General features: G+C 40.7%; 1 protein-coding gene across 2 annotated transcripts in view; it reads left to right on the top strand.

Moving 5' to 3' along the window:
* LOC308137666 (uncharacterized protein C1orf21 homolog) overlaps nt 1-3,808 on the top strand; it is a 32,329-nt gene extending 28,521 nt beyond the window's left edge. For both annotated transcript variants that reach the window (XM_080506429.1, XM_080506430.1), the window contains exon 6: nt 2,269-3,808. In XM_080506429.1, the coding sequence (XP_080362555.1) occupies nt 2,269-2,316 (48 nt within the window). In that variant the 3' untranslated portion in view covers nt 2,317-3,808. The remainder of the gene's footprint in view (nt 1-2,268) is intronic.
* The last annotated feature ends 8,467 nt before the right edge of the window (nt 3,809-12,275 follow it).

Genomic DNA, 12,275 nt, shown 5'->3' with positions numbered 1-12,275 from the left:
CGCATACAGCCAGAAGCAGCCCGAGTGAAATGAGAATCGACTTGTTTCAGCTGTGAGGCAATTCAGTCTTTCCCCCCCCCCCCCCCCCCCCCCCCCCCCTACACACAGCTCAACGTTGAAACACTTCAGTGTACTTTCAATTCTGGAGAGATTGAGGCCTTTTATCAGAATAAAGAGTCGGTCGAAAAGTACAATAATAGCGGAGGTTTTTATGACTGCGATGCTCATAAGAGGACCGTGGCTCAGTTGTTACAACAGGTTGTCTTCTAATCCCGAGGTTGGCAATTGGATTCCCTCATTTGTCTGTTTGTGTGGATGTTTTCTTGGGAAACACAATAAAGATGTGTCATTTGGAGGCAACTCATTTGGTTTGTGAACAGGTAAATGGGATTTGTCATGTGAAGTGCTCTGAAAGAGTAAAAATACACTACATATGATGTTATGCTGGGTTGACGTGCGTTAACCCTTACATTCCTCAGTTGTTTAGGTTTTCCAGCATATGTGCTGTTAAACACTAATATTGCCAAGTACTGAATGTTGAAAGAATATATCGGAACACTCAATTCAACTTATGGTTAATTCTTTCTGAAATGTAGGATAAATGTGAGTTTGTGTGGGTTATTTTGCTGAAATCAAACCAAAAAGATCAGTTTCAAAATCGGAATGAAGGTGTTTCTTCTGAGGCTGCGGCCCCCTGAATCCATTAAAGCTTCAGGGTTTGAATGCTGCCCACCCATTATTATCAGATTGTTGCAGAGGCTACTTATTCTGCATGAATAATTTACACATTTTACAGCTTATGTGGATCACTGAAACTAATTTGCTTGCTTCCAGACAAATTTTCATTGCGTATCTCGGTCTAACAATATTGCCTCCTATACAGCGATCAGCCATAACATTATGATCACTGTCTGGTGTAGATATCGTAGCGATTCTCTCTATCATGGCACCTGTTTGTGTGTGCGATATGTAAGACAACAAGTGAAGAGTTGAGAGGTCCACATTCTCAAATTTAACATCCGTCCCTCTCTGACGATTCACGAAGCACCGAAAAATATAAGCTGCTGCACTCGGCAAAACACCCACAGAAACACACCTTGATTAAACTGAGAGCATTACGCAAAGCAGCGACCGAAGCACAAAAATATAAAAAAGTGAACATTGTTCTCGCTTTCTCAAGCCTGAAGCAAAGCCCCTAATCAGTGTTGATACTGCTCTGTACGCGACATGATGGATGTGTTGATTGGCAACTTTTCAGAATATAATTAACTCACAAGCAAACGAAAACAAAGCAAAGTTGAATTTCCTGGGAAGTGGGTGCAACGACAGCACGTGGCAACCCTCAGTTTAGTAAGACTCAACCAATTAGCCTTAAACTCAAACACATAATTCTCCCATGTTAAGTAGTGGAAATAAATGCAATGTCAAACTTCCTGTATTTTCTTAAAAATGACAGTTTAGATCTATTATAGCACTTTAGGAGGCCCCTTTTACTTCCACTGGAGTCAGATATGCAGCTTTACATAAAGCCATATGAACCAGTAGATTGTATGGTTTAATAATTAAATCTGTTGTCTGCCATTGTCACACACTGTGTGCTGCACATGCCACTTTTACGCAGAATTTGCTTGGAAGTTTACTTTGATTTAAAAAAAGAAGAAGAAGAAAAAAAAGGAGCTGTAGCTCACGTGATTGATCCGCTATGTGGCGTTATTTGTGAAAGTGGGCGCCACTCTTCGAATGCCTGTGTGAAACCCAAATAACTGACCTTCTGAAGAGTGGGCTGCCCGCGAGTTCCATTAAAGTCAGAATGTCACCTGGACTGAAGTCTGTAGAGATGAAATGCAGGACGTGACGGGTGAAATCCCTACGCCTATGTATAACAATATAACATGCTTGTTTAAACGTGCTTTAATTGTAATTTCCCACCTTGAATTATCGAGGTACTCCTGCAGCAGCCTGTGTTTTATAGCTTCATTGAAGCACCGCAGAGTTATATATGCTCTTAAGAGTAGATTTGAAGACGACATGAAAGCTTTTGGTATTGCCTCCTCACTCAAGAAATAAGAATTAAAAAACAACTACCCACCCGTAAGAAACAATCCTTCTTATCCAATACTTTCAGGAGCAGTACTCACAAAATAGATATGACTGCAGTAACAGGTGCGGGCAGTTAGGAGTCATTTCGCTGCCTGTGCTTAAGTGCGAATAAACTCAATTATGCGTCTCTCATATTGTCTCACTTCACTGCATTGCTTTTCTTTGCAGGGTAGAGACTACTGTTCGGAGGAAGAGGAGGAGGAAGATGGGACATAGCACAGAGGCCCCCCGATTGTCAGCCCCTTAGAGAGCCTCACTGTGTGTGCGTGTGTGTGTGTGTATGTATGTGTGTGTGTGCGTGTGCGCGTTTATATATGTGCCTGAGAATGAATGAAGGAGAGATTTAAATCAGTGTTTTACCAGTGGGGTGTTGATACGACAGGACACTCAGTGGTTGGTATATTTTGAATATATGGCAAAGATAGTACTATAAAGAGTTTTTGACGCATGAGAGATGGCGTGAGACAACGAGAGAATGGGATAACGAAAGACTTGTTCAGAGATGACGACCCTCCTCTCTTAGCACCTCGCCCCGTCAGGCCCCCCCGGATGGACAGATGGATGAAAAGACAGACGAAAGGAAGGAGCGATGGCAGAGGACGTGATGATAGATAGGGACACGTCATCCTGACTGAAGGATTTGGGTCAAACCGGAGTCATTTCCTCAATTGTGACGTGCGCCGCCTCGCCATCCCTCTCATCCGTACCCACCTTTCCATCTCTCCTTCTCTGCGGTCCAATCCTCAGCGTTCACCCCCCCCGCTACCGGACTAAGGAGATCTTAGACATGAAGGCCCGGTGGTGACGGGCCTCTCGGTGGGTGACTGCAGGACTGAGAGACACAGAAGTGGCGAAGAAAGAAGGAACGAACGAAAGAAAGAAAGTCTGAGGAGGAAAAAAAACAAACTGCAGAACGCAGAGGAATTATTTAACACTTCCAGGATTCACGCGAAACCTTTCGGCCTGCCTGCCTCCTGTCAACTTGGTCTGGGCCATGAAGGGGTGAGGGAAGGGGTGAGGGAGGGTGCAGGAGAAGGTTGGGTGGCATATTTGGGGATATTTTATTGAGAAAGAGTAGAGAGTGAGCTGGTGATTTAGAAACTCCTGCCCTTCATGGACCTTTTTTTCTTATTCTGTTCTGCAGCAATTTGGGTTTTTTCTCCCCTCTTATGTTTTTTTTGTTTTTTTTCCCCACGGTCTGTTTCACTCACGGCTTCCATTGTTGTGCATCATCATTGTCGTCAGTCATTATCATCCTGATCACCAACAACAAGTGGACGGAAGCGACATAATTCAGAGCATCTGCATCTCAACCCAACCCATCCTCTATCATTTTACCCCGACATTGCAGCTCCCAGCACACACACACACACACACACACACACACACACACACACACACACACACACACACGTACATGCAGTCGTTCACACTCTCATTCCAGCACACCTCTGCATGTACACACACACACACACAATTATAAACCCATTCATTTCACCAGCAAACTGCCCTGCTCATAGTGTGTCACCATATTCCTACTACACACACACACACACACACACACACTGGGTTGGGCTCAAGGGGTGAATTCATGGTTGCCGTGGAGACAGATCTGATCACTTTTTTTTTTTTTTTCATCTTTACTGGATACTTCCTGTATTGTTTGGAATACTTTTTTTTTTTTTTTAATAAAGATAAATAAACAATCCGTGTGTGTGAGTGAGAGTGCCATCATGCCAGCAGTGCACTGAGTTGAGAGTGAAGTCAGTCTATTTTCCTGTGATCATACTGCTTAAAGCCATGGAGTCATACTCCACTCTTTTTGAGCTTCACCATTACGGGATGCCCCCTGCTGGCACAAAGGGAGAACTGCAATTACATTTTGGCCACGTTCCTATAAACTTAGGATTCAATAATATTTTTTAAAAAAGCATTCATGTATGGACAAAACTATCACAACAAAACATGCATTGTTTACTCTTATGTGATTATTGGTGCATGAATTTACCTTACTGATTACATAAACAAATTTAAGCTACTGAACCGTCCAGAAGAGAACAGTTTAACGTACCCAGAAAGCTTTGCATAACGGAGAACATACTCAGTTCCTTCTACCATGGTATTGTGAAAAAGAAATCAATGCCCCATTAATATTAATAAGCATTGAAGGACCAACATTCACGCTAGCTTAGCAAATGTTTAACAATCACAGATTCACAGACTTTCTAAAATATTTGGGTTTATTATTCACAGGTAAAAAGACATAATTCCTTTGGGAGTTGGTGCAAAATGCAATCCTATGCATTTTCTGCTGGACAATGCCGAGGTGTACAACTTTGAAATGAATGAGCTTTTGCAATAAAAAAGCAAGCTAAGTAATCAATAGATGGTATGACAGGGTTGAGCAAAGTGAAATATCCCTTTTTCACAGGTTTTTTTTTTTATAACATTGCAGTCCGTAATTCTCACTTGTCATAATGTGTCAGGCTACGTTGTAATTTTTGGTTGAAAGCCCAATTTGATCTCAAATGTGCCAGATCAATAAAACGAAAGCACAATAACTTTCGCATATATGCTTTTGGACAACCCTGTATATTTTGTCTTTGTTATTATAGCAAAGAGATATTTTACATGAATAACAGGTTATATCAAATACAACCAAGTTTGTTTGTTTTTAAAGGTAAAGATTTTCAATTTTGACATTATACCATCTTTTACAATGCAAATTACATGAGAAGTCCTCTATCAGAGGCCTTTTGCAGCCTTCTGCATGCATGTTTTAAGAAATACATCCTGGGGCTTTGGGGCTTTGATGCTGACACTACTTATGCTACCTAGTTCAGTTGGTTAGCTCACCCACACTGCTGTACCACTGTTGTATTCTTAATAAAACTCTGCAAACATCTGGGGGAAAAAATTGGTACAAACACTTTTAACTGAAAGTCAATGTTGATTTTTTTTCACCTCGAAAGATCATCATATAGAAATGAAAATAAAAAGCACAACTTCTCCCTTACTAATGAGATGCTTTCAATTCAATATAAATAGTAGCTCTAAATATATAGTGTGGGATTGTCATAACATTTATACATATGGTTCTACACTAATGCTTATTCCATAACTGATTAATCAATATTACACTTATGATAAAGTCTGATTTGAAAATGAGTGATAGCAAATTAGTTGATAGCCTTACCCTCCACCTTTTATTTTCACGAGTTCATTTGAGAAGAAAAGCAATGAAAAGGTAAAATAAAGTCATTGGAAAACCACTCCCCTGATCATCCATTTGTTCCTACTATTATCAGCTCCCCTCAAGCTCTCTGGCAAATGGCAACCTGTACAGGAAGCCACCTCACACTTTGTACACCGACACACTGTATACAGACACAAACTAATGATTTATAATGGACAACATCATATTATGCAGATGAAGAAACCATCACGATGACAAAAGTGCAATAAATACTGCTGTAAATAGCTGTAATCCATTGTGTTAAATGAAGAGATGAAAGGGTCAGTAAATATGGATTATAATGGACAATCTGAGCTATGTCTTTTTCTCGTAAATGACTATGTGATGTAATGCATAAAACACCAGAGTGCAGAATCAATACCTGCTCTGATGTTTGGCCTAATGTGCACTCTGTGGGTCTGAGCACCATAATGCTTTGAGTGAGTAACGGCGGCGGAGCTGATCTCTGCATTATGAAGGCAACGTTCAGGAGCTAATACCCGACTGTCTTTCTTTAACACACGCAAGCTCCTTTACCTCGCATGACTCAGGGGCGTATAAGGTTACAAGCAGCAGCTTCGGAGCTCAGCGACGTGAATGGGTCCCCGTGGGCAAGAGCTGGCAGCGAGGCCGGCGTGCACAGAGAAATAAAACTGCTGGAGGCAGACAGAGAGAGGGAGAGGAGGATGGTGGGCAAGGTAGGAGCGAGGGATTGGGAGGAGGGAGCTGTGAGGGAGAATGTGGGAGGGAGCGAGCGTGGAAGAGACAAATGTTGCCTGTTAACCTCAGACAGGAATATGGGCGAGAATATGTTCTTTCCACCCTGACGTAAGTACCAATAAAGAGCTCAGTCCTCCCTGCTGTGTGTGTGTGTGTGTGTGTGTGTGTGTGCGTGCGTGCGTGTGTGTGCGCGCGTGTGTGTGTGCAAATCAGTCACCAGTTCATGGTTTACGAGAACTGCACAATAACAGATTTTTTATTTTCTTGTGATAGTTTGTTAACTTACATTTGATGAATATGTAGTCCAGATAACGACTCAACTTTTGATAGTAGAATTGACCATTTATATAGTGTAGCATCTTTTTTCATTTCCCTTCACTCGTTTGCATGCAGCAGTCGTAGCATGCTTCAGTTGAGTTCCATTTCTTAATGAAAATAAAACCTTTTTCTTCGGGTTTAACTTTAAATTGTTTTACTTCTTGCTGCTCGTCATCCCCATTCCCTCCAAATGTTGTGACATCCAATTAAAACCACAGGTTTTAAACCAAGATCTATTTCTTTTAAGCCAAGCGCTGCTAACCACTACGTCTCCTCTTCTGCAGAGAAGTCTGTAATACACAGATGACATTATGCTGATTATTCCAAGTCCATAAATGAACAAATAAATGAATAAATAAACAATTTTGACAATTCAAAATAATATTTTAGACCAGAGGCAACATTTGCTTCTGTGATTTTATGAATGTTTTGCTATAGTTCTGACTTGGTGTCGTTAATTTCACTCCTTACTGTGTGTGTTTAAGGATTTAATTGGTCAGAGGTTTACATTCGCATTACATCTGACTCTGGAGGGAAACTTGTTTGTGTTCCTCTAACTTTAATTAGTTTAACCAAAGAACAGCAACTTAAATGTAACACTGAGGGATAAATGAATTCTCTAACAACTGCATGTTGTAAAAAAAAATTGTTTTCTGTCTTTCTAAAACAAGGTGCCACATTTCAGATATGGTTTCCCAAATGAAAAATTAACCGACAACATAAGATGCCGATTTTTGTGACTGGACACCCTGAGGGCTATTGAAATAAGGTGAATAGTTTGGAGCAAATCTATATATCTGAATATTTAATCTGAGAAAGCAGGTTGTAAAAGTGAGCTTTCACTAAGAATAGCTGTCACTGCGCTCCCATAAGCTTTAACAAGCTAAAGTGTGGTCACTGCGGTTTGGATTTGTAGACTTTGTTCATAAAATGTTACTGAATTTGATTAGATTTTTTTCATATATGACAGTAGAGACATGGGAAGATGCAGGGAAATTGGTTGGTAACTTAAACCACGTCCAAGGTGCACAGACGGAGTAAACAATCAGAAACAGGGCTAAAGTCGAGTAACCCATGTTGATAGGGCTTAATTAAAGTAATCAATAAATCAAACCCGGCCCCAGATAAAGTTGGTTGAGAACAGTTTCAAGATATGGGAGGATGATTAATTTCATTAAAAGAATCATTGGTTTTACACCTCACTTATTTCTTTTCTATGGATTTCTTCTTAAAAGGGCAACAACAAAAAAAATCCTACATGGCATGACAAAGGCATGTCCTGCTCCACAGTATGAAAGAAACCGGTCCAGAACATAGGTTTTCTGTTTTGAAACTCCTTGCCAGAGAATTAGTGAAAGAGAGACTTAAATATGAAACCCAGTGATTATGTTTGCCAAGGTAGGGGATAAGGCCTGGCTTTGGAATACGCTTAATGTGTTCGACTGTGCACCAAGACAAAGCCGCGCACGAAATGTTGCTAATGTGGATTAGCTCGCTCGTGTTTCTATACGTGTATACATGTAGACATTGCTCATGTTGACAGTATGTGAGTCAGCTGTGAGAGGCGAAGGGATGGCTTCCTGCCTGCATGCCCAGCAGGCCTGTGCTCGGTGTCTTAACTCTCTCCAGCAGTTCCTGGCAGCCCGATACCCCCACAAAATGTCTCCTTTATGTTCTGTGCACATTTATTTACAAAAGGTGGCATTTTCAACAGTGCTTCATGGTGGTCAGCACTTTTGCCTCACAGCAAGGCAGTGCCCATAGTTCAAGTCCGGTCGCAGGCCTTTTTTTTTGTGATGAGTGTGAATATTTTCCTGAGGGTATTGTGAATGTACTCCAAAAAGCTCTGGTTGAGGTGAACTGGTTACAGTAAATGATCTGTAGGTGTGAAATAATGTGCGTTGGTTGATTGTTTCTCTGTGTTTACCCAGAGACTTGTCCAGGGTGAAGTCACGTGACCCTGAATTGGATAAAGTGATGCAGAAGATGGACGGACGTCAGGTCCAACCTCTTAACCTCTGACGAATATAAATACTACACCCATCAACTGTGTGTATTCGCATTACGTGCACTTCGTGACAAGTTTTGACCGTTTTCCGTTCTCTCTCCTCCTCATTCATTTGTATGGAAAACCTCTCGACGCAGATCCTTACACTGGATTACCTTGGCAAAGAGCTTGCGTATACAGTCTCCACGGTGAGGAGGAGGCCAAGGCTTTAGGGAAGGTGGAATTAGATGCATTTGCATTCATGCTACGCACCCACAAGAAATGACCTACTTCAATTCTGGAAGGATAATTGTTTACTATAAACACACACATGAACAATTACGCAAACCTCTTTTTCAAAGACCACCAATATGAAACCTCAGTGTCTATGAAAGGTGCATTTGAGAGGATTTTAGAGTGCACCACTGCATCTGGTGACCAGCAGTCAATTGTAATTTTGCTACAGTCTTCCAAAATTCACATCAGCTGAATCAGGAGTCCGTGCAAGAATGTGGCTCCTGGTTTAACAGAGGAGTGTGTGTGTGTGTGTGTGTGTGTGTGTGTGTGTGTGTGTGTGTGTGTGTGTGTGTGTGTGTGTGTGTGTGTGTGTGTGTGTGTGTGTGTGTGTGTGTGTGTGTGTGTGTGTGTGTGTGTGTGTCAGGAGAAACGATTGTTTTTTTTTAAGGTTACAATTGTGAGAACATTTAAAAAAAAATCTCAGTTGTCTGACCAGAGTTCGTGGTTTGGTGTCTCACCGTGTGAACAGAGTTCCCTCTTTAGGAAACATGTCCATTGATGTGGGTGAGTTCGAGCGTGAGAGAGAAAAGCTCCTGGAATAAAACAAGAGCACCACCTGCTGGTGTGGCTTTTCTCCGTGATGTGGGACACTCGTTTGTGCGCGCACATGCACATGCACGCGCACTGCCTTAAAGCTGGCTTGTATGGTCAGGCTCTTTCTGGGCTGTACATCAACCTGACAGCCAGGCACACACACGCACACGCACACGCACATGCACACGCACACACATAAATCAGCTCAATGAAATAATAACCAAGAGTGCAAGCCTCTCCTTTCCTGACATTATTTGTGTTATTTGCTTCCACTGAGGTGTACTGAGGAAACCTCGCCAGGCTGCTGTGTGAAACTATAATAACACAACGACGCCATAAAGTATGCCACACCAGAGTACTTGTATGAAAATGAAGTAGAACCAAAAGGATGATCTTTAGCCTTTTACTTTACTTCCCCCCCAAAAAAAATGTCGAATATACATTTGTATGTTTTATTTTGCATGCACATGCAGAAAATCCCAATTCAATTCAATACTATATATACTGAACTTTGTACAGCTGTGCCACAATTACTTGAGCTCTATTATTATTTTCCCTACATTTTCTCTTTGCCTTTCCCCCCCCTTTTTCCTATTCACTGCAAGGAGTTCTAAAGGATTTGCTTTGCTATTCAAATGCATGGTAGAGAAAGGAAAGTCATTTAAGCTATCTTTCTCTGCAACCACAGTCTAACAAACCCAACGCTTGGGAGCCCTTGAAACATACATTTATCCCAAACATTAGAAAAAATGAGTCTGTTCGGCTCTATCTGTCAGCCATAGAGTCGTTTCAGGAAGGCAAATGGCTGCATGTCAAGTGCAGAACCAAAATTACAAAGTAGATGTTTTGCTGTGATGGAACATGGACTTCAAGCCATTTGAATGATGAAAAAAAAACTGCATGTGTGCCAGAGCCTGACTCTCATCCAGCATGGGGTGATGCTGTTTTATGAATATAATAAACAGAATATACAAAATACACTGACTAACACTGTGATATTTTATTTAACTTATTCTATATAATAGTAATAAAAAATAATAATAATAATATAGGCTAAACACCACAGTCCAATTCTTACAGTTTCAATACCTCAGCCTCCGATTATTGTGATATTTCAAAAACGTAGTGTATATGTTTTGAATATCTTTTTAAATGTTTTTTTTTTAAGTTATACAAAATACCTATTGAACTCTCACTTGTATTAATGCAAACTGAATAGGAAGAGATGCTGCTTTGTCCCACGCCTTGCTCTGTTATAGATCAAAGGTCTGAAAGTTCCGCACCCCCACAACAAGAAGAAAAGAAAAGTTTGAAGTCAAGTTCCAGAGTCAATTGAAGGTATATTTGGTCACATGCATATAAAGAAAGGTTGTGATTTTGTGGTATGGTTTTGTTCTTTCATACGTATAAATGCAATGGTGGCAGCACTAGAGGGAGCTGTGGAACAACACAGACAGGCTCTCTCTCTCTCTCTCTCTCTCTCTCTCTCTCTCTCTCTCTCTCTCTCTCTCTCTCTCTCTCTCTCTCTCTCTCTCTCTCTCTCTCTCTCTCTCTCTCTCTCTCTGTCGTTGTCTTTGAGCATCCAAACACATGGATTACGGCAAAATACTCCGATTACCTCAGAGGAGGTAAAACATTACCAGGCGGTGGAGATCCCAGCTTAAAGAAATAGAAGTGAGTCAAGGCAGTGACATAAGTAAGCTGGCTGCTGGCTTTGCCCGTCTGTCTGTGCCTGTCGGTGGACTATAATTAAAAGAGGTTACTGGAGGGATACTGTAATCATATAAAAGCATATGGTATAATATTAAAATAACATATAGAGCATGCATGCCAACTCCAGGAGTATGGAGTACATGTTTGTAGACATTGTTTTTTTTTTTTATAGACTTTGCATTCCAAGTTAACTGATGGTTTTCTTTGAAAAGTTAAGGGAGGGTTTGAATTCCGATGCAATTGTAGTTTGATATTTATCATAATAGACATTTGGCACATTTAGTTTTCAATGAATATGGTATCAAATACTAAATTGTTTGTAATTGTTATATATTGACTTGTATGAACTTGACGAAACGTATGTTTGTTTATTTTTTCAGTGTTAATGACAGTGTTCAATTCACAGACTAATTACATGTCTTATTATATCCCAAAACGGGCAAACTGATTTTTAAAAAACGTATTCTATGCACTTGCCTGCAATAACATTTGTGTTTCGAATCTGTCTGTCACTCTTCAGATTGTTGCAATATACAATATTTTTGTTTTAGGTTGAATTATAGGGCCTTGTCTCCTTAAGAGAGCCATCAATGTAGTATAACTGTTGAATCTCTGCAAAAACAATCTACAGATGCTGTATGATGTAAATGTCCTAATGCATATTTTCCCGGATCACCATAGAGACAGAAATAATAATATTTGAGAAAAAAAAGGCAGTGTTCTGGCACACTGAACTCTCATTTGATGACCATATGATCGTAAACTCTCCAACATCAAAGAGGCTGTCAATGGTCACAATGCAGAAGAGAAAAGAAACACTGAGGAATCATGCAGGAAGGCAGAGAATAAATGTGGGGGAACTGAACATTATGTGAAAAGACACAAACCCTCAGAACCGCACTGTTTATTTCCCACATTTGCTGTTAATCCAGTAGTGGGCTTGGTGGTTAGAGGACTGGGCGAGGACTCCCTCACAGAGCCTGAACTACATTGTGAAACCAAAGCCAACACCTCCCCCAGGTCTCCTCTCACGCTGCACATTTTGGTCGATTGCCAGACTTCCTGATGTTTTTCACATCATGATACACACACACACACACACACACACACACACACACACACACACACACACACACACACACACACACACACACACACACACATATATATATACATATATATATATATATATATATATAAAAAAAATTTGTCAACAGCTGCTGTCACTGAGTGTAATCTAGAGACAATAAAAAAAAAATAATCCTGTGCGAGTGCGATGCTTCCAGCTTGTATTATTTATTTTCTATGTCGTCACATACAGTCTGCATCTGTTGCAACTGTAACACTTACGGTATCACATTTCTTTTTCCA

This window comes from Blennius ocellaris (assembly GCF_963422515.1).
Source record: "Blennius ocellaris genome assembly, chromosome: 12".
In the NCBI taxonomy this organism is placed as follows: domain Eukaryota; kingdom Metazoa; phylum Chordata; class Actinopteri; order Blenniiformes; family Blenniidae; genus Blennius; species Blennius ocellaris.
This window is presented reverse-complemented; position numbering and strand designations above follow the sequence as displayed.